The sequence below is a fragment of the Leptonychotes weddellii genome, chromosome 15 (genome assembly GCF_054177405.1).
Source record: "Leptonychotes weddellii isolate Sample4059 chromosome 15, ASM5417740v2, whole genome shotgun sequence".
Classification (NCBI taxonomy): domain Eukaryota; kingdom Metazoa; phylum Chordata; class Mammalia; order Carnivora; family Phocidae; genus Leptonychotes; species Leptonychotes weddellii.
The window spans coordinates 28,910,424-28,936,596 of NC_138383.1; the positions used below are offsets into that span (position 1 = coordinate 28,910,424).

At 36.7% G+C, this 26,173-nt stretch overlaps 1 protein-coding gene across 5 annotated transcripts in view; it reads left to right on the forward strand.

The window, feature by feature from the left end:
- The window catches only part of VMP1 (vacuole membrane protein 1), a 120,721-nt gene that overhangs the window by 5,670 nt on the left and 88,878 nt on the right, over positions 1–26,173 (forward strand). For all 5 annotated transcript variants that reach the window (XM_081806050.1, XM_081806046.1, XM_081806049.1 and 2 more), the window contains exons 2-5: positions 17,090–17,191; positions 19,646–19,781; positions 21,079–21,169; positions 22,576–22,686. In XM_081806050.1, coding sequence (XP_081662176.1) covers positions 17,116–17,191; positions 19,646–19,781; positions 21,079–21,169; positions 22,576–22,686 — 414 coding nt within the window. In that variant the 5' untranslated portion in view covers positions 17,090–17,115. The remainder of the gene's footprint in view (positions 1–17,089; positions 17,192–19,645; positions 19,782–21,078; positions 21,170–22,575; positions 22,687–26,173) is intronic.

Below are 26,173 nucleotides of genomic sequence, written 5' to 3' on the forward strand. Positions count from 1 at the left end.
AAAAAAAAAAAAAAAAAGAAAGGGTCAGCTCTGGGACGCCTGGGTGGCTCAGTCAGTTAAGCGTCTGCCTTTGGCTGAGGTCATGATCCCTGGGATCAAGTTCCGCATCAGGCTCAGTCCCTTGCTCAGCAGAGAGCCTGCTTCTCCCTCTGCCTGCAGCTCCCCCTGCTTGACAAATAAATAAAATCTTTTTAAAAAAATAAAAATAGAAAATAAAAGAAAGGGCCAGCTTTGTTAAATCTTTTTTTTTTTTTTAAGATTTTACTTATTTATTTGACAGAGAGACACAGCGAGAGAGGGAACACAAGCAGGGGGAGTGGGAGAGGGAGAAGCAGGCTTCCCACCGAGCGGGAGCCCGATGCGGGGCTCGAATCCAGGACCCTGGGGTCATGACCTGAGCCGAAGGCAGATGCTTAACGACTGAGCCACCCAGGCGCCCCAGTCAAATCTTGCTCTATGGTCTAAATGAGACCAAAGTCCAGTGAAGTTAAAATCGATGATCTGACAAACCACTTCCTTATTGAGTCTGGTTCCTTCCAGAAACTTTCAAGTCTCCACATTGCAAAAAGCATTTAATCAAAGAGAATATACAAGGTTCTTCTGCCCCTTATTAGTTTTTAAGATCTGTTTATAGGAGATTTTAGTACAGCTTCAATGGGACGGAAGAATTTTCTTTAATTTTTTATTAAATAATCATAAGGATGTCTCTAGGATCTCTGTATCTGCAAAAGTCTTATTTTTAGAAATTTAAATATTTGACGGGCCGCCTGAGCGGCTCAGTCGGGTAAGCGTTTGCCTTTGGCTGTGATCCTGATTTCCAGTTCCTGGAATTGAGCGCCCCTCCCCCCCAGGCTTCCCTGCTCAGCAGGGAGTCTGCTTCTCACTCTTTCTTTCTCTCTCTCCCTCCTCCTCCCTATCCCTCGTTTTTTTTCTCTCTCTCTCAAATAGATAAATAAAATCTTTCTTTAAAAAAAATTTAAATATTTGAATTTATCAGTACCTTAATAACTATTGGTAAGTGATGCATCTCAAAGTATGCCTAGCAGATAGTATGTACGCAGTAAATACTTGTTAAATGAGTAAATGAAAATCCATTTTCACTGCTATATAAAATTTCATTGTATAATTGTATGCCAGTTTATTTGTTCTTCTGACAATGGACATTTGAGTTGTTAGAGCTTTTGCTATTAAGACTGGTGTTGCTAAAAATATTATTGTACATATCAACTCTTCACATGTGCAAGAGGTTCTTTTTTTTTTTTTTTTAAAGATTTTATTTATTTATTTGAGACAGAGAGAATGAGAGACAGAGAGCATGAGAGGGAGGAGGGTCAGAGGGAGAAGCAGACTCCCTGCTGAGCAGGGAGCCCGATGCGGGATTCGATCCCGGGACTCCAGGATCATGACCTGAGCCCAAGGCAGTCGCTTAACCAACTGAGCCACCCAGGCGCCCCGCAAGAGGTTCTTTTGGCTATATGTTTAGGCATAGAATTGCTAGCAAGAGTATACCAGTATTCAGCTTTTTACAAGTTGTCTTCCTAACTTTGCTATTGTCTTAATTTCTGCTGAAAGAATCCATGTAAAGAATGGTGTGGTGGATTATAAAATTGAGTGTTGAATTGCAAAATGGTCACATATTCTCATCATTGTATGCATACCCCTTTGTAATGTGATTTTATTGTTACACCACTCCTTGACTTTGTACTTGGCTATGTGACTCGCTTTGACCAACAGGACATTAGCAAGTGTGACATAAGCAGAGACTTGAAAAACTTGCGTATTAGGACCTGTCTTCTCTTGTGGCTCTTCAGAACCCTGAGCCCATCATGTGAAAAAAGGCCAGACTAACCTGGGGGTTAGGGGACCTTACATGAGGCATCCCATCTGAGACTTGCCTGGCTCAGGAGCCAACCTAGCCCAGACCAGAATTGCCTGGCCTAACTCACAGAATCATGAGAAATACTAAATGATTTTTTTTAAGTCACTATATTTTGGAGCTAAATTGTTATATAGTAAAGCATACTGGATAAAAATGGTATCTCACTGTGATCTTGATCTATATTTTTTGATTGTCACTGAGATCAAGTAGGTATCTTCATTATTGGCCATATATATTTTCTCTGCTATGTAATACCTCTTTATGTCTTTTGCCTATTTTACTTTTGTAAGATTGTCTTTTTCTTAGTATTTTAAATTCTTTATATAAGCTGCCTACTTAGTCCTTTTCAGTTACGTATTTCTCTGGTTTATCTTTTCTTTCTTTTTTTTTTTTTTAAGATTTTATTTATTTATTTAATTGACAGAGAGAGAGAGAGAGAGAGGGAACACAAGCAGGGGGAGTGGGAGAGGGAGAAGCAGGCTTCCCACAGAGCAGGGAGCCCGATGCGGGGCTCCATCCCAGGACCCTGGGGTCATGACCTGAGCGGAAGGCAGTCGCTTAACCGACTGAGCCACCCAGGCGCCCTGGTTTATCTTTTCACTTAAGATATCTTGTAATGAATTTAAGTTTTAATTTTGGTGTTTTATTTATTAGTCTTTTCCTTTATGGATAGCTCTTTTCTGTGTGTCTTAAGAAATCATTCCCTATCCCAAGGCAAAAAGTATTTATATTTTCTTCTAAAAGTTCTGCTTTTTGACTTCTAAATCTTTAATCCATTTGGAATGGAATTTTGTGCATGGTTCAAAGTAGTAATCCAAATTTTCTTTTCTTATATGGATAACCAATTTGAATAATCTCTCCTTTCCCCGCTGCTCTATTTTGCCATAAGGAGTTCCAAAAACACAAGAATCTTTTGAAATGCCCTCTATTCTGTTTCTTGGTTGCTTTCTCTATTTCCATACCTATACAAAACACCTTCATTCTTTATTACTATAATATATGTGTGGAGAGAGAGAGAGAGATACTTTGGACACAAGAACTCTGTCAGATACATGTATCTTGCAAGTATTTTCTCTCCTGTAGTTTACCTTTTTGGTTTTCTTTTTTTTTTTTTATTTGAGAGAGAATGAGAAAGAGAGCACATGAGAGGGGGGAGGGTCCGAGGGAGAAGCAGACTCCCTGCCAAGCAGGGAGCCCGATGCGGGACTCGATCCCTGGACTCCAGGATCATGACCTGAGCCGAAGGCAGTCGCTTAACCAACTGAGCCACCCAGGCGCCCCTACCTTTTTGGTTTTCTTAACAATGTTTCAAAGCGCAAAAGTTTTTAAACTTGGTAAAGTCCAGTTTATCAATTTTCTCTTTTATGGTTCATGCTTTTTAAATCCTAAGAAACACTTTGTCTACTCCAAGATTGCAAAGATTTTCTCCTTTTTTTTCTAGAAGCTTTATAGTATTAGTTCTTACATTTAGATCTATGATCCATTTCAAATCAGTTGTTGAATTTGAGAAAGAAGGGTTGATGTTCACTTTTTCATATGAATATTCAGTTATTCTAGTACTATTTGTTGAAAAGACTTTCCTTTCACCATTGAATTGCTTTCTACCTTTGTTGAAAATTAATGGACCCACTATATGTGGGTCTAATTATGTATTCTATATTCTGTTCCACTGATCTATATCTGTCCTTTTGCCAGAACCATACTATCATTACTCTAGCTTTATAATAAATCTTGAAATGAGTTGTGCAAGTCTTACAACTTTGTTCTTTATCCAGATTGTTTAGCTATTCTAAGTTCTTTGCATTTCCATATAAATTTGAATCCACTTGTCACTTTTGATTTTTTAAAAAGCTTGCTTAAGAGGCACCTGGGTGGCTCAGTTGGTTAAGCATCTGACTTCTGCTCAGGTCATGATCTCAGGGTCCTGGGATCCAGTGAGCATCATCCAGTGAGCATGCTCTGCACTCAACGGGGAGTCTGCCTCTCCCTCTCCTTTTCCCTCTGCCCCTCCCCCTGCTCATGCAGCGCTCTCTCACTGTCTCTTTCAAATAAAATCTTCAAAAAAAGAGTTTGCATGAGTTTTGATTGAGATTGCATTAAACCTATATATCAGTTTCAGGGAAATTGTCATAATAACGATATTAAGTCTTTCAAATAATGAACATGGTATATTTCCCCATGTATTTAGGCCCTCTCAATTTCTTTCCTTATTTTTTTAGAATAGGTCTTTTACGTATGTTGTTAAACTTACCTCAAGTATTTTATGTTTTCAGATGCTGTTGTAAATGAAATTTTTAAAATTTAATTTTCTAATTGTTTATTCCAGGTATTTAATAGAGTGTTGGTTTGACCTTTTATCCTGTGACCTTGATAAAGTCATTTATTAGTTCTAGTAGTTCTGAGCATTTTTCAGTGTTCTCTTATTTTGACCCATGAGTTACTTAAAACTGTGTGCATTAACTTTTTTTTAAGATTTTATTTATTTATTTGAGAGAGAGAGTGAGAGAGAGAGAGCACAAGAGGGGGGGAGCGGGAGAGGGAGAAGCAGACTCCCTGCTGAGCAGGGAGCCCGATGCGGGACTCGATCCCGGGACTCCAGGATCATGACCTGAGCCAACGGCAGTCGCTTAACCAACTGAGCCACCCAGGCGCCCTGTGTGCATTAACTTCTAAAGTATGTACAAATGTTATATTTTTGTTACTAAAGTTTGACATGATTTTTTTTAAAGATTTATTTATTTATTTGACAGAGGCAGAGAAAGCAAGAGCAGGAACACAAGCAAGGGGAGTGGGAGAGGGAGAAGCAGGCTTCCCGCTGAGCAGGGAGCCCGATGTGGGGCTCAATCCCAGGACCCTGGGATCATGACCTGAGCTGAAGGCAGACGCTTAACGACTGAGCCACTCAGGCGCCCTTGACATAATTTTTTTTTAAAGATTTTATTTATTTGAGAGAGAGAGCAAGCGTGTGCAAGAGCACGTGAGCAGGGGGAGGGGCAGATTCAGAGGGAGAAGCAGACTCCCCACTGAGCAGGGAGGACATGGGGCTCAATCCCAGGACCCCCGGGATCATGACCTGAGCCAGAGGCAGCCACCGAACTGACTGAGACACCCAGGTGCCTCTTGTTTGCCATAATTTCTGAGTTATCAGAGAATGTGGTCTATGATGCCCATTCTTTGGAATATGTTAAGACTGGTTTCTTGGCTTAATCATTATAAATGGCTTATGAAAAAATTTGTATTCTCTAAATGTCAGATGCTGAATCTATTCCTACATTTTATTTCTTTTTTTTTTAAGGAAATTTTCTTTTTTTTTCAAAGATATTATTTATTTATTTTTGAGAGAGAGAGAGAGAAAGAGAGTGCTTGCACACGAATTTGGGGGAGGGGCAGAGAGAGAAGCAGACTCCCCTCTGAGCAGGGAGCCGGATCTGGGACTCTATCCCAGGACCCTGGCATCATGACCTGAGCCAAAGGCAGATGCTTAACCAGCTGAGCCACCCAGTGCCCCCTACATTTTATTTCTTAATTGTATTGTTAAAATCTTTTATCTTTGCTTAATATTATTTTTGTTTGCTTGAAATATCAGTAACAGTTGTTTTGAAATCTCCCAGTACAGTGTTGGATTTATCCATTGCTCTGTGTATTTTTAACAATTCTTACATTATAAATTTTGATGCTGTATTGTATTAGTGCTTTCAAATTTAGAATTGTTATTTCTTCCTGCTGAGTGAAACCTTTTATCATTATGTTCTCTGTCCCTAATAATGACTTTTGTCTTTTGTCTTATTTTCAGCCTTTCAAGCATGGATTTTTTAAAAATAACAATTTGCAACCTTTTCAAAGTGATAAGTTTAATCTGTTTGTTTATTTTGATTATTGACATATTTGGACTGTTTGGACTTTTTTCTATCAAGTACTGTTTTGAAGCTCCCCAACTTTAGGACATGTTAGCTCTCATCTTTCTCTTCCAGATTTATATGTCATTATCCACATTTCACTTCTTTTTAAAATTATCGTTACAGACACTTTTATTATTTTATACAATACTTGGTTAAATAGCCTTATTTATTGCTTACTATTAATGTCTCTATTTTATTGGGCACACAATTCTAGACTAGCTGTTTTTTTTTTTTATTCTTATGTTAATCCCCATACATTACATCATTAGTTTTAGATGAAGTGTTCCATGATTCATTGTTTGTGCATCTAGACTAGTTGTTTTATCTCAAAACTCTGATATTATTCCATTGTTTTTTGCCTTTTATTGTTGCTGTTGAGTATTCTGCTTTCATTCTAACTGTTCTTCCATTTTTATTATTTATTTATTTATTTATTTATTTATTCTTTTTAAAGATTTTATTTATTTATCTGACAGAGAGAGGCACAGCGAGAGAGGGAACACAAGCAGGGGAAGTGGGAGAGGGAGAAGCAGGCTTCCTGCTGAGCAGGGAGCCCCATGTGGGGCTCAATTCCAGGATGCTGGGATCATGACCTGAGCCGAAGGCAGACGCTTAACGACTGAGCCACCCAGGCGCCCTATTTTTTATTTATTTTTAAAGATTTTATTTATCATTTGAGAGAGAGAGAGACAGAGAGCCCAAGCCAGGGGAGTGGCAGAGGGAGAAGCAGACTCCCTGCTGAGAAGGAAGCCTGATTTCGGTGCTCAATCCCAGGACCCAGAGATCATGACCTGAGCTGAAGGCAGACACTTAGCCATCTGAGCCACTCAGACACCCCACTGTTCTTCCATTTTTAGAGATGTGTCCTTTCTTTCCGACTTCTTTCAAGATCAAGACCTCTTGGGGCACCTGGGTGGCTCAGTAGTTAAGCGTCTGCCTTCAGCCCAGGTCATGATCCCGGGGTCCTGGGATTGAGCCCTGCATTGGGCTCCCTGCTCAGCGGGAGGCCTGCTTCTCCCTCTCCCCCTCCCCCTGCTTGTGTTCCCTCTGTCGATGTGTCTCTCTCTGTCAAATAAATAAATAAAATCTTTAAAAAAAAAAAAAAAAGATCAAGACCTCTTTACTTTAGTGTTCTGCAATTTGATTGCAGTATTTCTGGATAGGATTTATTTATATTTGTTCTACTTGGGATATATTTTACTTCCTAGATTGATGGACTCATTTTTGGAAATTTTAGGTCTTTATCTTTTTGAATTTACATTTCTCCCATTCCTTATATTCTTCTGGGATTGCAATTAAAGAAATAATAGACCTTCTCATTCTGTCCTCTGTGTCTCTTATTTGCTTATATTTTTCATCTTATCTCTGCTGCGTTCTTAATAAATTCCCTGGATAGCTCATCCAGTTCACTTCATCTGTGTTTGATCCATGCATTTAATCCGTCCATTGCCTTTTAATTTCAACAGTTATTACTTCTAGAAGTTCCATTTGTTTTTCTTTCCTTCAAATCTATTCAGGTGTGGTAGTTTTTATTGTGTGTTCATCTTTGTAATTGCATCCTTTGTTCTGTAAACATTTTATACATAGCTCTTCTATAATATACTTAATTTGTACTTGAATCTCTGATATCTGTGGTTCTTGTCCTGAAGGAGTAGGGGATTGGTGGGGCCAATTGGAGGGGTCTATATTGATAATGGCTTGTTTGCTGGAACTTTTGTGAGTTTATTGATTGATCTTATTCTTTTGGAGTCCAGCAGACCTAATTTACAAAGAGGGTTTACTTCTACTTCTGCTGAGAGCTAGAAAGGCAACTCTGACTTGGGACTACATTAGTGGCCCTTGTGGTTATAGCAGAGGAAATATTCTCTATCTTTTTTGGATCTCCTGCTGGACCTGGGAATGAAACTGATAGTTTAATTAAGAAAAGACATACTAATAGGAGAAAAGCATACAAACTTTACTATTTTTTTTCACATGTAAATGGGAACCTTCAAGAGAATGAAGACCCCAAGAAGTGACCAGAGCAGGACGCTTTTATACCTTTTAGACCAAGAAACAATAAATTTGTGAAGAATTGACAAGACAAAGAAGTTTGATCTAGAGGTAGTAAATGGTGAAGAAATAAGTAGGAAGATATGGGTTAATTTAACAAAGTTTGTACAGATTTATCAGCCCCAAGTTCCCATCTCTGGTGATAAGAATGTCTTCCTTCTTCCTAGTACAGGGAGGCTACCTTTTACATGAGAGTTTTATTTCTTGCTTTCAGGAAGAAAAAGGAAAGTCAGAGTGTCCGTTTTAAAAAACAGAGTGCCATTTCTTAAAAGTGCCTTTAATTCAAAGTAATCAATATTTTGAGGTGACATTCTGTTTTTCTTCATGGGTTTTTGCCCAAAGGAAAAGTCGCTAATACAGCTTTTCACCTTCAATTCAGTCTTCCTACAAGGATGTTGATCTCAGAATCTTTTCTCAGGGTAACTTGAGCCCTCTCAGTTGCTGGTTGCTCCTATCAGCTTCCTTCCTACTGCTCAGGTTTTCTTCTTTTCCCACCATCCCTCACAACCACCTAGCTCTTAGACCATTCAGTCTCTCTGGATCTGTTGTGTAGTTTACTTATTTTTTTGGCGGGATAGAGGGGACCATGGAGACTGCCTCTTCCCTTTGTGAAACCAGTGATTTCTCAAAGAATATGTCCAATCCAGGGTCCAGTTTTTATGGAGAGGAAGGAACCCTCAAACTTCCTAGTACATGTACCTGACATCACATAGTAAATGTTACTGAAAAGTTTAATTTACATTTTTCCATGTGCAGTATTTTAGTTTATTATTTTATAAAACCCTATCTTGAAGCCATTTGGATGCTAAGAATTCATTGCTACACATAATGACACCATACTTTATCTACTCAGTAGGTTCTAATTTTCTTAAGATAGAAGTGGAGGTCCCTAAATGATTATTTTCAGGAAGCTATTTAATATTTAAGAGAAAATGAAACCCAAAATACCCTTTAAAGTTGGCAAAGAATGACAGTTCAATGTAGAAAGTGCTATAGGTCATTCTGGTCTCTTTAATGTTAAATGACCAAAAAATAGCAACAGTTACTTCCATTTACCCATCTTAATGGGTGTAGTGGGAACAGTACTACCATTTCAATGGATGGATAACATATAGCAAGTTCTAGTATTTTTCCAAACTGTGGATAATAAAAAAAAAATCTGTTTCATAGATCATAAAGCTTAGAATTATCTGTATCAAGTCCTTCATTTTGATTTAAATAATCTGAAATATGTACTTTTGTCATTTGCAAATATTCTGTGATTTAACTTATTCTCTTATTAATGACTTGTATGGGCTAGTTTATATTCCCCAGGTATTTAGGGGCAGTAAAGTAGGGAGTCTGTTAAGCAATCTGAATTTGAAATTTTGTCAGAAATACACAAACAGTAAAAACCCACAAAGAAATGACTGAAAGAAGTAAAGGTGAAGTCATCAGTTTTAATGACAGTCCCATTATTTGTCTGTTCATTATAATCAACAAAGAGGAGTGTTCTCTTAATTCTACTGATGGGAACTGTTTAGAAATACTAGAACATGCTAAACTTTTGGAACTACTTTGTTATCATTTTATTTTTTCTGTGACTCCGGAATTCCTTGGTGAGAATTGAAAGGACTCTCACTAGACTGTTTTGTGTAGTAGAAGAAACATTGAATTTGGATGTGGAAACGTGAGGTGGAACTCTCACTTTGCCATTTATATGCTGCTGAATTGCAATTTAGGGCCCATCCAGCCCTTAAATTTCTCATTTGTAGAAGGTAAGGATTAAAATAACTGTTCCCTACAAAGGGTTGTTAGTATTAGTTTAGCAAGTCTGTATGTAAACTATTAATCACTACACAGAGTAGTTATTGTGGCATAAATCCAAACCCTAACCTTGGGCTAGGTAGAATTCTTAGACTATTAGAATAGAAAGAAAATTATGGCAGTAATTTACTTTATGTGCCTGATAATTGGATGCAGAAAGAGAGATTCAGAAATGTGGAGTAACATTCCCAAGGTCTCACAGTTAGCTGAATCTCCCAACTTTGGAATGTTACTCCTTTTAGTGTTTTAATTCTTGACATTACTCCCCCATCTTTTTGGTGAAAATGTTTTGCTAAGATTGCATTGGTTATGAAAAACTGATTGAACGTTTAGTAGATTGAGAGAAAAGGAGAAATGGGATTTTTCAAGCTGTAATTTTACAATTTACATATTTTCTCTATTAAAATAAAGTCATGTTTTTGCCCAAAGGAACATAGAATCATATTTTTATATATTGGAAATGAGAGATAAACATTCCCCCCAAATCTGTGAGACTCTCAAAAAGGGGGGGTCCCTAAAATGTCCTCCATGTTTTATCTTTTTAAAATAGGGATTTTTACTTAAAATTTTATCTAATTAAAAATTAGATCTGGAGCAATGGCCTTTTCAACAATTAGAAGACTGTGTAATGTATTTTACACTTCACTAAATTAAGTTGAGGGACATTTTAGGCCAGAAATATATACCCTCATAACCTACTAACCATTATTGGGAGTTACATTGCAGTTTTTTTTTTTTAAGATTTTATTTATTTATTTGACAGAGAGAGACACAGCGAGAGAGGGAACACAAGCAGGGGGAGTGGGAGAGGGAGAAGCAGGCTTCCCGCTGAGCATGGAGCCCGATGCGGGGCTCGATCCCAGGACCCTGGGATCATGACCTGAGCTGAAGGCAGACGCTTAACGACTGAGCCACCCAGGCGCCCCTACATTGCGATTTTGAATGCATTTAAATTGTATCCTAACTTGAGGTTTTAATTTGTCTAATTCCCCAAGACTTTAGAAGGTTCAAAAAGAGGGGCACCTGATGGCTCAGTCGGTTAAGTGGCTGGCTCTTGATTTCAGCTCAGGTCACAATCTCAGGGTCCTGGGATTGAGCCCCACATCGAGCCCCATGTCGGGCTCTGTGTTCAGTGGAGAGGCTGCTTGAGGATTCTCTCCCTCTCTCTCTGCACCTCCCCCTCCCTCTAAAATAAATAAATAAATCTTTTTAAAAAGTTCAAAAAGATTCAAGGACTTTTTTTTTCATATATTCTTATTCAAATAATGAATTTTCAGAGAACATACTTTTACACTGCCCAACCATGTGATAATCTCTGACTCTTACAGTCAGATGATCTAATAGTCACTGATACTGTGCATGGTGTTTGAATTTGGCTTTTTACCCCTGCACAAGTGGAAAACTATATGAAAGCCTCACTGGTCAAAATATATTTATTACTGTTTGCTTAGATTATTTATTAAGTTTCCAATAATAAATTGCAATTTCTTAATCATAGCAGTTTTAGAAAAATCTATGCTGTTTTGAAGTAGTCTGTGAATGAATGTACTAAATAGTCTAAGTATACACACTTCTGAAAGCAAGAAATATTCAAGTTGGCTGTCTTTGCATGACTTGTATGAAGAACAGTGTGCATTATTGAGAAAGCTGAGTTAATATTTTTATGAGAAAGTAGAATCATTTGAATAAATGATTTTTTTTTTAAAGGAAGTGTGTTCATTTTACTTTGGAATACAGTGGCCAAGAAAATTAGAGCCAATGACTTCATCACTCCTCTTTTCCTTTTCATCTTGTTAAATTCTCCACTAACTGATATTACTCTGGGAGTTGTTTTTTCATGTCATCCATAAATGTTTTCTGTGTTGTTTTAGGGAACTCAAAGTAATTTAGTTTCACATTGTTTTTGCATTACAAGTGTAGCTAATGTTTAAAATGAATGAAATATTATAGTCTTAGCAGTAGATGTACAACCTACAAAAAACCTTTGTGAGCTGATTTTGGCAGTATTTTCTCAGCACTTCTGCCAGAAACAAAAGACCCCACACGTCTTAATATCAGCCTTTCATTTTAAATGCTTCACCTGTGTTTAAAACTTGCTAGTTGCAACCTTTTAAAGCATTCCTTATATCTAGATATATTTTCACAATGAAAATTATTATTTGATGTTTGAGTTATGCTTCTTTCCTATTTCTGACTTCTAATCCTATCCACAGACCTATAGAGTTTATTTTAACAGTTTCATTCTTAAAAATAAATCTTAACTTAGTTGCATGCTATTAAAATTGATATTACAACTCTCACTGCAAAGTAAGCTCCATTGGATGTCAAGAATATGTGCTAGATTCCTGTTAGAGGAGATTTCAGTCCTTTAAATAAGCTAGGAATACTTTGGATTTATCCCCACGCCTAGGAATCTGACTGACATTGTTTCGTAACAGATTTCCAAAAAAAATTTTTTAAAGACTTTATTTACTTTCAGAGAGGAGAGAGTGCGTGAATTTAAAGTAGCTGTGCAGTTGGGTAGTTTATCTCCAGTTATGTTCACCTGGTCAGACAGACCATAAGGATGCAGGTTGTTCCAGGGACATTCCAGTTTTGCAAAGTGTATATGTGATTGAGGAAGATGGGGACAAAGGAAATGAGGGTGTTTTCAAGGGAGTTTTAAAAGACAAGGAATAGGGGCGCCTGGGTGGCTCAGTCGTTAAGCGTCTGCCTTCGGCTCAGGTCATGATCTCAGGGTCCTGGGATCGAGCCCCACATTGGGCTCCCTGCTCCGCGGGAAGCCTGCTTCTCCCTCTCCCACTCCCCTTGCTTGTGTTCCCTCTCTTGCTGTGTCTCTCTCTGTCAAATAAATAAATAAAATCTTTAAAAAAAAAAAAAAAGACAAGGAATAGTATAAAGTATTTTCAAAAATGGTTAAAATGCAAAAAAGTTTTGATGCTTTTATAAGCTTAACTATTTAGAACACAAGTGATTCTTTGCATGTTTGACTTTATAGTTCTTTTGGGAATGGCAAAAGTTTTTCAAAACTGAACTTATTTTGTTGTAAGAAGTAGACTGATTAAAAGATGATGTAATGTATGGGGATTAACATAAGAATAAAAAAAATAAATAAATAAAGGGGGAAATCAATATGTACTATAAGAAAATACAGGTTTGTTTCTATATAACCTTTGGATGGAGTGGGCTTGGGGACAAATATTCTGAGATTAAAACCTTGGCTTTATTATTTAAAAAAAAAAAAAAAAAAAAATAACTTAGTTCCCTTGGTTATTTCTTACAAAACAAAATTCCAGACTATTTTGTTTTCCAGAGAATTTTTTGAGTAGGAAATGTCAGTAAGCTGTTCTCTTTTTTAACATATTGTGTAAGAACACATTGTTTGCTCAGATGAAAATTCCTGTTGCAATATCTTTAAAAACATCTTCAAACAATTGCATAATACCATTGTTTTAAGTAAGGACTCAAATGGGCTCGAGTTGTTTTGGATAAAAATTATTATCTTTTTTTTTTTTTTTAAGATTTTATTTATTTGACAGAAGCAGAGAGAGGCACAGGCAGAGGGAGAGGGAGAAGCAGGTTCCCTGCTGAGCAAGGAACGTGATGTGGGACTTGATCCCAGGACCCTGGGATCATGACCTGAGCCAAAGGCAGACAACCAACTGAGCCACTCAAGCACCCAAAAGTTTTTATCTCTTAAAGATGATACTACAGATTGGGCGCCTGGGTGGCTCAGTTGGTTAAGCGTCTGCCTTCAGCTCAGGTCATGGTCCCAGGGTCCTGGGATCGAGCCCCGCATCGGGCTCCATGCTCAGCGGGAAGCCTGCTTCTCCCTCTCCCACTCTCCCTGCTTGTGTTCCCTCTCTCGCTGTGTCTCTCTCTGTCAAATAAACAAATAAAATCTTTAAAAAAAAAAAAAAATGATACTACAGAAAAGAGTAAGCCTGGGGAAATGAGGTCAATTATCACAGTGTTTTGCAGAGGGACAAGTTTTAGAATTTTTTCTTCGTAACACACATGCCCCTTTGTGACTTGTTCATCTTTTTGCCACAAATTAATTACATTTTATTTATTGTGATATAGGTGAATAGGCTGTTCATCTCTGAAAAAAAATTGCCTATAGAATTTGGCTTAATATGAATGTACCAGTTTTAAATTTTTACAGAACTTAAATATGGCTTCTAGTTAAATGATTAGAAGATAGAAAATCCTACACTCCTTTATTATATGGTCCACTTCAATATCCTCAGTTAATTTTATTAATAAAGCCCAGAAAGCATGATTTGTGGAGAACATTTACATTTTATGAACCTATTTTGATGCTCTGGTTTTAGAGATTTTCACAAAATGACTTCATTTATTTTTTTTTGTAATTGCTTGGACTGTATCTTTTGAAAACATCTTCACATAAGTATGACTTAAGTTTGCAGAATCAAATTTCCAGCTTTTATGAACTCTTCTGAATGTACTGTACTCTGAGCTCCCATAATTGCTCCTGTACTTTCTTCCTCATCATTACAGCTAGTATATATATTGAGTTTATATGAAAGGTGAGATAATATGTTAGTATTTTATTTTTTAAGATTTATTTATTTATTTATTTATTTGACAGAGAGAGACAGCAAGAGAGGGAACACAAGCAAGGGGAGTGGGAGAGGGAGAAGCAGGCTTCCCACTCAGCAGGGAGCCCGATGCGGGGCTCGATCCCAGGACCCTGAGATCATGACCTGAGCCGAAGGCAGACGCTTAACCGACTGAGCCACACAGGCGTCCCTATTAGTATTTTATATAGATTACCTTGTTTGATCTTCATAGCAACCCTTTGATATGTGTCATGTTATCTCTATTTTACAGGTTAAAGAAACTGATGTTTAGAGAGATTTAGAAATTTGTCCAAGCTCATAGAAGTTTGAGTTTGAATCCAGTTCTGTTAGACTCCAAAACCTGTTTTCTTCCCACTAAGTTAGATACTGTATATCTATTTCATTTTAAGTGAAGTCCTGTGCTCATCTGGCTTCCCTGTCAGAAGAAAGAACCCTTTGGAGGACAAGGAGTTTGTGTTATTCATATTTATGTCTTCAGAGCCTGGTACAGACTCCAGAATTTTTTAAATAAGCACTGAATGAAAGACACTAACATCATTGAAATGGTAGCAGTCAGGCATGTACCAATGAAGTAGTTTCTCTAGTGTAGGCAGTTTACCACTTCATATACCTCCTGCCCTTTTGATGTGGTTATACACATGCATGTCCAAACACACACACGTACACGCACTCTTTCATCCTTACCAATCCTGTGACAGTGATAATTTGTTCTCATTTTGTAGATCAGAAAATCAAGATCTGAGGGTACCTGGCTGGCTCAGTTGGTAGAGCATGTGACTCTTAGATCTTGGGGTTGTGAGTATGAGCCCCATGTTGGGTGTAGAGATTACTGAAAAATAAAATCTAAAAAGACAGTAACAAGCAAACAAAAGAAAAGATCTAGAAAAAAAAAGAGATTTGCTCAAGATCACACCACTAGTGACAAATCTGGGATGCAAATCAAGATTTTCAAACTTTAAATCTTAATAATCATCTACTCCAGGCTATCCATCTGTGCTAATGGAAACCTATACTTTATTTCTTGATATGTTTATTTGCTTATTGAGAAATGATGGCAAGAAAACAAAGGTGTCCACAAATGAATTGTGTCTAAAGAAGACACCTTCTGTTGAAGTGATGAATGTATGCTTTTTGCTCAGTCTTTTTATATGTAGTCTTTCACTTATTTTCCTTTACAAAGCATATATTTTGTAAGTGGTAATTGCAGTTAAAATTTTAGTTAAGGAATAAAATAGTTCCAACTAACGAACTATAGGAACACTAAATCCATGACCATATCATATTGTAATCAGCTGAATATAGGTCTAGCAGGATTCCTGGCACATTCAGAGTGTGTTAAGGACTGCATTGCAGACTTGATCAAAGTATTGTGCTTTTTCTTTTCTTTCTTTTTTTTTTTAAGATTTATTTATTTGAGGGGCACCTGGGTGGCTCAGACATTAAGCGTCTGCCTTCGGCTTAAGTCATGATCCCAGGATCCTGGGATCGAGCCCCGCATCGGGCTCCCTGCTCCTTGGGAAGCCTGCTTCTCCCTCTCCCACCCCCCCTGCTTGTGTTCCCTCTTTCGCTGTGTCTCTCTTTGTCAAATAAATAAATAAAATCTTAAAAAAAGAGAGATTTATTTGAGAGGGAGAGAATGAGTGAGCATGGCGGGGAGGGCAGAGGGAGAGAGAGAATCAGCTCAGTCCTAGCACCCTGAGATCATGACCTGAGCCGAAATCAGGAGGCAGCCAGGCACCCTGAAGTACTGTGCTTCTTGAGTAGAAAGATTTGCTTTACTAACACCTGAAAGAATGATAACAGTTATAGGCAATCTGGTGTTTTTGTGTAGAATAATTATGTCAGCACAATTTATATGTTGTAATACAGGGATTTAAAAGTAAAAATTTATACCTATACATGTAATATGAAGCATGATATAAAGAGTACATTTAACATATCTTAGACATTTATAATTTTTATTTTTTTAGGCCCATATTTTTTTTTTCAGTAGAATTTTTTCCTAAATAAAATTGGTCTTCGATCTGTATCAACATTTTTGACATGTTTGGTAGTATAATCCATTTTTTTCTAATAATGCTAAAAGAATGGTGAAAGACTGGTAAAATTTGAGTAGTGTGTATAATATTAAATTATGACTCAGAAAGACTTCAGGGGCGTCTGGGTGGCTCAGTCAGTTAAGCATCCGACTTTTGATTTTGTCTCAGGTCATGATCTCAAGGGTTGTGAGATCGAGTTCCATATTGGGCTCCATGCTGGGCGTGGAGCCTGCTTAAGATTCTCTCTCTCAGGTCACCTGGGTGGCTCAGTCGGTTAAGCATCTGCCTTCAGCTCAGGTCATGATCCCGGGGTCCTGGGATTAAGTCCCACATTGGGCTCCTTGCTCAGCGGGGAGCCTGCTTCTCCCTCTGCCTGCCACTCCCCCTGCTTGTGTTCTCTCTCTCTCTGACAAATAAAAAAGTCTTTAAAAAAAAAATAGATTCTCTCTCTCCCTCTGCCTTCCCCCCCGCCCCCAAAAAACTTAAGATATTATAGCTTATCAATATTTGAAGGTGCTAGTATTTTATATCCTTCTGCAGTGGACAAATTGCCTCCAAATTTTAATCTGGAAGATCACTAGAATGACTGAAAAAGGTTTACAACTACATGGCTTTTATATTTTTACTACTTCTATTAGAGTTTCTATACAAATTATTCATATCTTGATTATAAAAGAGAAGATGAAAGTGTAAACACATTATTCAGATAGCATGCAGAATATTACTACCATGTTGTTTCTCAGTTCTATTCAGCCATAAATGCAAAGCAGAATATGTAACATGTCTTTGGATTTTATTTTGCTTTATTAGCTCCTCAAGAGTTATTGATCTATGAAATGGCAGAGAATGGAAAAAATTGTGACCAGAGACGTGTAGCAATGAACAAGGAACAATATAATGGAAACTTCACAGGTAAATTGTGGTGGCTTGGAGGGAGAAGATGTGCAGGTTTAAATGATACCCTTTTCATTGCGGTAAAATAGAAATATATCTAATATTTACTGTCTTTTGTTAATATAATAAGAAAATAAGATTCTTGTGTATCTTATATAAGATTACAGAAGTCCCCCCTGCCCCTTGTCTGCATTTTCTTTTTCCACGGTTTCAGTTACCTGTGGCCAGCTGCAGTCCAGGAACAGAATGATCTATTTTTCAGAAGGTCAGTAATAGCCTAATGCCAGGTCACAATGCCCACATCATTCACTTCACTTCATCTCATTACATAGGCATTTTATCGTATCATGTAATCTCAAGAAGGACAGTGCAGTAAGACACTTTGAGAGTTACATTCACATAACTTACAGTATATTTTTATAATTGTTTTATTATTAATTGCCACTGTCAATCTTGCTGTCTAATTTATAAATTAAACTTTATCACAGCTATATAGATACAGGACAAAACATATATAGGATTCAGTACTGTCTGCAGCTTCAGGCATCCACTGGTGGTCTTGGAACATGTTTCCTACAGATAAGGGGGGACTACTGTTAATTATCTTTTGTTTACTCCTCATAGTAAATGAAATTATGGGCCAGCGCCTGTATGGTGATTTTTGGTAGTGATAGCAGAAGTAGCCGAGTCACAGTCATATCAGCAGTGTTCTAGGTACAAGATTATTATTTGTTAATCTTACGGTGTGGTAAGTATTTATTTGGTATTGTTTGGTGCTCAGTTTTATCATGCTATTTTGTAACTTTAGAAGTAAATTATAAAGTTACTTACTACAGTAGTCCTAAATACACAAATATCAAAAAAAAATGTGATCATTGTGGGTTTATTTAAAATTTTTCATTTGCGACAAATTTATATTTTCACCGAATTTGGAATTTGTGGTAAATTTCAGTATATTTGACTCTTATTCATACATTTACCACCAAAAAAAAAAAAAAAAAGCCCTGAAAATTACAGCTTTTATTTACATAGATGGTTCAAGTAGGAACTTTCCTTAATGTGTTTAAAGGACAATGAAAGATTTTCCACTTAACAGAAGTAATGGTTTTCTTTTTGACTTCTAAATTGTTTGGCATCTCAAACATATTGCAAATAATACTCTAGCATGGTGATATCATAGACATTCTCTTATATTGGAAGAAGTGCAAGCTTTCTGAAATAGTAGTTTCTCTTTGTCTTGATCACTACATTGCCTTGCAGAACACATTTTGCAGTACTTATCTGACTTTTGGTTACTCTGATTATTGATAAATTTTATATCATTTCACCAAGAGTTTCAGGATTCAGAGATAGGCATGCATATGTCATATAGTCTCTTCATATTAGGAGCTTTTGCATGTTATTTTTTTCTTTCCTTTCTTTTAAAAAGCATGTACATTTATGTATTCTTCCCCTGCTGCCCACCCCCTTGGAATTTAAAATTAATGTTAGTATGACACATTTACTCTCCTGTACTGTGGTTTTTGGGGTTTTTTTTGGCTTAATATTTCCTAGTGATTGTGCTATAATTGTACATGAAGAACTTCTTCATTATGGCTGCTTAGTATCCCATTGTATGAGTATACCATACTTTAATCACTCCTCTGTCTTCTGCTGTTAACATTTAAGTTGTTTATAATCTTTTAATATTTCCTAGTGATTGTGCTATAATTGTACATGAAGAACTTCTTCATTATGGCTGCTTAGTATCCCATTGTATGAGTATACCATACTTTAATCACTCCTCTGTCTTCTGCTGTTAACATTTAAGTTGTTTATAATCTTTTGCTTAGACAAGTAACATTGTGTTGAATAAACTTGTACAAGAGACATTTCACCTCATACCTAATCATTCTTAGAAATGGGATTATTGGGTTATAGGGTATATGCATTTGTAATTTTGATAATGACCTTAATTGTACACTTACACACTTATTGTCACTCTTCTGAAAGCTTTACATACATTAACTCATTTAATCTTTGCAGTGACCCTAAAAAAGTAAGTACTATTTTCATCTTCATTTTGGAGAAGGGAAAACTGAGACAGAGAAAGGTTAACTAACTTGCCCAAGGTCACATGACTTGTAGCCAGGATTTGGAACCAAACAGTTTGCCTTCCTATTTTGAACTGTAAACCACTTTGTTCTGTGATATGATACTAATTGCCCTTCATAGAAGGTGGGCTAACTTAGTATCCCAGTAGCATACAAGAAAGGAAACTTGTGTCCTGACAGTAAAATAATTGCAAAAATAGTTCTCAGAGTAGAGCAGAATCACCTAGCCTGTCTAAGACTTATCATGTGAACACATTTCTTGTTTTTTGAGGTTAATATGCAAGTATCCTTCAAATGTGGGATGGAAAAGTAGATAAATTTTGAAAGTGATTGGAAAAAGTGGACATTCTGTTTAAATTTCTGCGCTAATGTTTTTCAGACCCCTCTTCAATGAATGAAAAGAAGAGGAGGGATCGGGAAGAAAGGCAGAATATTGTCCTGTGGAGACAGCCACTCATTACCTTGCAGTATTTTTCTCTGGAAATCCTAGTAATCTTGAAGGAATGGACCTCAAAGTAAAGAGTCTTCCATTACCTTATTTACTAATTTTAGAAATCTTTAACATTCTACTCTACCAACTGCTCTTTCAAAATGAATTAATTAAACATGTTTATTTTCCTTTCTGTAGTTTGGAGAAAAATAGATTAGGGGAACATACTGCTATTTGCTAACTGGATTATTACAGTTGACCCCTGTCTCACATTGAATCTTTTATGCAAAGGAGAACATAGGAGATGAGATTTTTTTTTTTTTTTTTCTGGCTTTACCTCTAGGGGAAATTGGGCCTATGTACATTAGATACTGATTCTTTAGTAGGACAGGGTTCAGAATACGTGGCACTTTTACTGATAATTTGAGCCAATGAAAAAGGACTCTGCCATGGAAATGGGTTCTATCTTTAAGTTTAGTACTTATAAGCCCTGTTTCAGATACCATAAAGAGCAAGTTGAACTTTTGCATGCCTTATCATTTTGGGCTTGCCTTTCTAAGTTATTATCTTTAATAATAGCATACGGTTTTATTGTACTTACAGTTTATAAAACATTTTGTAACATTTTTCAGTTCATTTGATCCTTAAAGCAACTCTTTGAAACTAGTAAAACAAATATATGATTATAGTTGACCCTTGAACAACATGGGGGTTGGGGGTGCCAACCCCCACACAGTTGAAAAATCTATGTATAACTTTTGACTCCTCAAAAACGTAACTACTAATAGCCTACTTTTGACCAGAAGCTTTGTATATATATTATGTACTATATTCTTATAATATAGTAAGCTAGGGAGAAGAAAATATTAAGAAAATCATAAGGAAGAGAAAATACATTTACAGTACTATACTGTAAAAAAATCCACATTTAGTCCTGCGCAGTTCTGACCCATGTTGTGGTCAACTGTATTATGATTTTAAAAAGAAGAAACAGAATCAGATTGGTTAAGTGTCTCACTCTAAGTCAATACTTAGGGACTCTGACCCAGGTCCTCTAACTTGAAGGCCAGTGCTTTTTTCATTATATTATAATGCCTCTCCCAGTGAGAAGTTGGGATGTAAACAAAATCAGTCTTTTGGGTAAGAGAAAGGCTACAGTAGGGTTTATGATAAGAAATTGGATGTTCTATACCCATGTATCTTCTCTTGACCTCCTTCTATACCCCAAGAGACCATCGTGTTTAAGAACAGAAGAGTTCAGCCCAAAAGAACTGATTCTATAGCTATGCTAAATAACCTAAATGCTTCAACAAGAACTTGTTTTGGGAGTGATAAATCCTGTGAGATATTTCATTTATTTTTGTTTTTAAATTGTTTTTAAGATTATGGCATCGTCAAAGCATTGTGGTGTCTTTTTTACTGCTGCTTGCTGTACTTATAGCTACGTATTATGTTGAAGGAGCACATCAACAGGTAAGAGGTTCAGCAGCTTTTCTGTTCTTGTACCTCGTACCTCCCAAACAGTTTCAAAATGGAACTATTGTGGGTTTGATAAAATTTCTACCCTCCACATTTTTAGATTTGGTTTTGTTTTTTAACTTTATCTCATAACTGATATCTTACTGTCTTTCTTTTAAGACCAAATATTAAAAATATTCTTGTGGCAGTTCATGGCTGCTGAGCATTTATATTTGGCATATATCATTTTTATTTTCAAGGATTCAAATGTAACTTTCCTGATGGTGTTTAGTCAGAATAGCATGAATCCTTTAATCAGCACCAAAGTCTTCATATTTTCTATAACACTCTCCTGTGATCCATCCAAACAGATAATATTCATCCTAGATTGAAGGTTAGGTTTTATATGTATAAAAAGGGAGAAGTTGGGGCGCCTGGGTGGCTCAGACGGTTAAGCGTCTGCCTTCGGCTCAGGTCATGATCCCGGAGTCCTGGGATCGAGTGCCGCACCGGGCTCCCTGCTCCTTGGGAGCCTGTTTCTCTCTCTCTCTCTGTCTCTCATGAATAAATAAATAAAATCTTTAAAAAAAAAAAAAAAAGGGAGAAGTTCATTTGCCTGTAGTCTGTAAGTACAACATAACTGAAAGGAAAATAGGACATTTTGTTAATAACTTTTGTTAAAATAGTAAAACATTAATGTATTCTAATAGGAAATGGTTCTAAAAGTGGTATTGTTTTATTTTTTAAAGCAGTTAACCTCTAGTCGCAGAGAAGTTTTTATAGTTTTAAATGCATTTCTTTTAAATATTTTGAAGAAATCTGTGTGTGTCATTAAGAGTTTGTAAGGAACTGGTTTGATGAATTTACTTGCCAGTGTGAGAGCCTAGAATCTAGTGTCTGGAATGCCTCCAACAAGTCCATACCTCAGTGGACTTCATTCAGCTTGCTCTTGTTTAAAAAGCGTTTTGGTCTTAAACATACAAAAATAATTTTATTCCATTTTTTACTTGAATAAACAAAAATATATTCCATTCACAAATATATAAATAAGTGCCCCACTCTCACCACTATTTATTACAATGCTTTCTTAGAGTCTTTGTAACTTTCAGATATCTTTAAAACTTTTATTCTCATAGGTATCTTATTAGTAGTTTGCGTTTTTCCTATAAATTTGCAATAGTAGGACTTTAAAGGTCTAAACACAAGAGCTTTATTACAATTAGATTAATTTTTTGCCTCTCTGCCATCACATATAAAAAGAATTAGGTCTCTTGAAAGGGTTTTTACTCTTAATGCTTTCTTCCTACTAGAAACTTATTTTAGTTGGTTTGTTTTATTTTGATTGTAGGTGATAAATAACATTTTTGTTAAACAAATCTGTTGGGTTTTTTTTTTTTCACTGTATCCTTTTTGTTTTTCAGTATGTGCAACGTATAGAGAAACAATTTCTTTTGTATGCCTACTGGATAGGCTTAGGAATTTTGTCTTCTGTTGGGCTTGGAACAGGGCTGCACACCTTCCTCCTTTATCTGGTAAGAATAACAATAAGCGAGATTGAAAGAGATGTTTTAATTGGTACTTTTACTTCAGAAGTTAAAATTCTAAGATTTTTATTTACTTACCTTTGCATTTTAGAAGTATTCTCATCCTCAAATCAGTGTTTTAAGTTTGATTTAGAATTCTGTTTTGTTTTTCCTTTTGGGTTGAGGATTTAAAAAGAGAAGAGGGAAAAACCTTTGGGCAGATGAGATTGTTTACTTAAATTAATTCAGCCAGGAAATGTTTTTTATCCTTCCAGATTTTGGAATAATGGTTCTTTTGCTTATGCAATTGTTGTTTTAATAGTTGGAGTTCTTTAAATGTACAAAATTCCATGTAAGGCTTAGAGTTAATTTGAACAGTTTACTTTCTCTGTTAATCAGCAAATGAGAATTGGTGTCTTCCCTCGTGTCCTCGAACACCACGTATACACACCAGGATAGTCATTTTGGTGTTCTTACTGATTGTGATTAATGAAGTATTATGCATGTAGAATTAAAAGCTTTCTTAAGTCCTTTTAAATCAAAATATAAAATTTACCACTCCTAAAAATACTATTTTACTTATGAAATTAGAGAGATAAAAGGTAGGTTTTCCAAATGTACTGAAATTATAGCAGAGCTAGGGCCAGGGGATGATGAGCAAGACATCTAGGGCACAGAATTTAAATGGCACTTTCAGGGTCATGTAAATATGGGCTTGATGAGTCAGTGTTTCATTAAATTTTGTGCCCTGGATGCCTCTCTTATTTCACTCTATTCCTGTTCCTGAGGAATTGAAAACAATTCCGTATTTGAAATAGCTTGATCTCCACTGGGGAAAGACAGGTGAAAAGGTGTCACAGTGGTACTGATTGCCAAATAAAGTTCAACACGGTAAACACTTCTGATCTTTATGCTTTAATGAAGTCATTTCTGAAGCAGGGAAGATAAGTATTAATGGATGATTGTTCAGAAGGCTGCTGAATTAATGGCCTGAAGAATAATTTGAGAATTGATCTGTAATTCATAACTTCTCCAAGTTTATAGACTTTAAAATCTCAAATTTTAGAATTCTGTTTGTGATTGGTTGCTGATTTTATCCCAAATAGGGACATAAATCTCAGAGAACTAATCCATATTAGTTTTTCTTTAATAATTAGAGTTTTAGAAGTATAATGCTATATTAGAGGTTGAGGGAGAAGGGAAAAGAAAGAATTACAGGTTATAGGTTACCTTCTGTTCTTTTCTAGACCTTTCCTCTGAGATTCCTTGGGAAAACCAGATTAAGGAATTCATTGTAGCATTTGATTAATTTAGAAGTGTCTAAAAAGCAACTCAGGTAGCAGACTCTGCCAAATCTTAAAAGGGATTCTAAAGAAACTTAGAAATTGCAGAATAAGTTAAAGAAATTTGAAACAAGGGTTTTATGTTTCCTGTTTCTTTTCATATCCATGAGAAACCTTTATAAAATGACATTTATAAAATGTCTTGATGTGAAACATTATTATTTTAGTTCCATTGATCCATGTATCCAGTAAAGAATTTAGAAACATACAAATAATCATTTATTATAAAATTCATTTGAGTGAAAAGTTAAGTCTTTTCTTCCATAAATTAAGTAGTTCTGCTGGGGGATCAGTGCAGATTTAATGGAGTGTGGTTAGGCTTTTCATAAGTGTAGAAGGAATTCTTCAAGAGCTATTTGAAGGAACATATTATACTCTCATTAAAGTCAGTACTGTATATGTTATACTAGTTTAGCAAGTGTAAAGATTTAACCAAGGAACATCTGAAATTGTGTTGCGTTATACATAAGAGCCATATAAAAGTTTTCTGATGGGGCACCTGGGTATGGCTCCACACTGGGCATGGAGCCTGCTAAAGTTTCTCTGTCCCTCTCCCTCTGCCCCTTCCTCCTTATGCACTCTCTCATAAATAAATAAATAAATCTGAACAAATAAGTAAAAATTTTGTGGCATTATCACTGCTAATAATAACCTGGGGTCCAGAGTGGATCAGGCCACAAAGTAAATTTGATTTTTGTTTGTGAGTATTTAGAATTATTTCATTAAAAAAAATTTTTTTTAAAGATTTTATTTATTTATTTTATTTCATTTATTTATTTGAGAGGGAGAAACAGCACAAACCAGGAGGACAGGGAGAAACATGCTCCCCGCCGAGCAGGGATCCCGACATGGGGCTCTATCCTAGGACCCTGGGATCATGACCTGAGCCAAAGGCAGATGCTTAACTGACTTGGCCACCCAGGTGCCCCTAGAATTATTTTAAATGTGCTAAAATTAAGTACAAGTAAAACAACCAGATCCTCATTTTGAATACATGATACTGGCTGTAGTGTGGTAGATAAATTGAAAGTGGGAGAGAAAGAAGATGGGCAGTTACAATAATCCTTCTGAGAGACAGAGGCTTCCTTAGAGGTAGCAGGAAGTATGGAGAGGAGGGGAGATTACGAAAAAGGACTTGCAGAAAGAAGGCAAGCAGAATGATGCCAAAAGATGGCATAAATTTTTTAATATTTCAGAAGAGTGGTTGGAGTGGTATTAGCATTGGGATGAAACAGGACAAATCTTAGAGAAATGTGATTAGTACAATTATAAAGATGTTGTGACTTAGTTACACGGGAAGGAGCCAAAGATAACTGTTGGTTTTTGACTTGAGTGAGTAGATGTTGATACCATTAACTGTTTCTGATGGGGCAGAATAGGGGTATCAGAAGAGAAAACTGTTGTGTTCACTTGTGTATTCAGTATGTATTATAAGTACCTAAAAAGAGAAATTTAAGAGGTTGCTATAGGGGCACCTGGGTGGCTCAGTCGTTAAGCGTCTGCCTTCAGCTCGGGTCATGATCCCAGGGTCCTGGGATCGAGCCCCACATCGGGCTCCCTGCTCTGCAGGAAGCCTGCTTCTCCCTCTCCCACTCCCCCTGCTTGTGTTCCCTCTCTTGCTGTGTCTCTCTCTGTCAAATAAATAAAATCTTTAAAAAAATAAAATAAAATAAAAGGTTGCTATAATTATATTGCAAGGTAGGTGAGATCTTCACCTGATCCAAATGGGTTGCTGGTGTCAGTGATTGGACAGAAAAAAAGGGAAATTTGCAAAGGACTAAGAACTCCCCTCCCTTCCTTCCTTCCTTCCTTCCTTCCTTCCCTCCCTCTCTCTTTTTCGAGAGCATGCCCACAAGCAGGGCAGAGGGAGAGGGAGAGAGACAATCTTATGCAGGCTCCATGCCCAGTGCTCAGTCTCAAGACCCTGACTGGGGTCATGACCTGAGCCAAAACCAAGAGTCGGTTGCTTAACCAATGGAGCAACCCCTGCACCCCTCTTCCTTCCTTCCTTCCTTCCTCCCTCCCTCCCTCCCTCCCTCCCTTCCTCCCTCCCTCCCTCCCTCCCTCCCTCCCTAGGTAATTACCCAAATGAGTTGAAAACTCATATACACACAAAAACTTTGCATATGAATGTTCATAGCAGCTTTATTCAT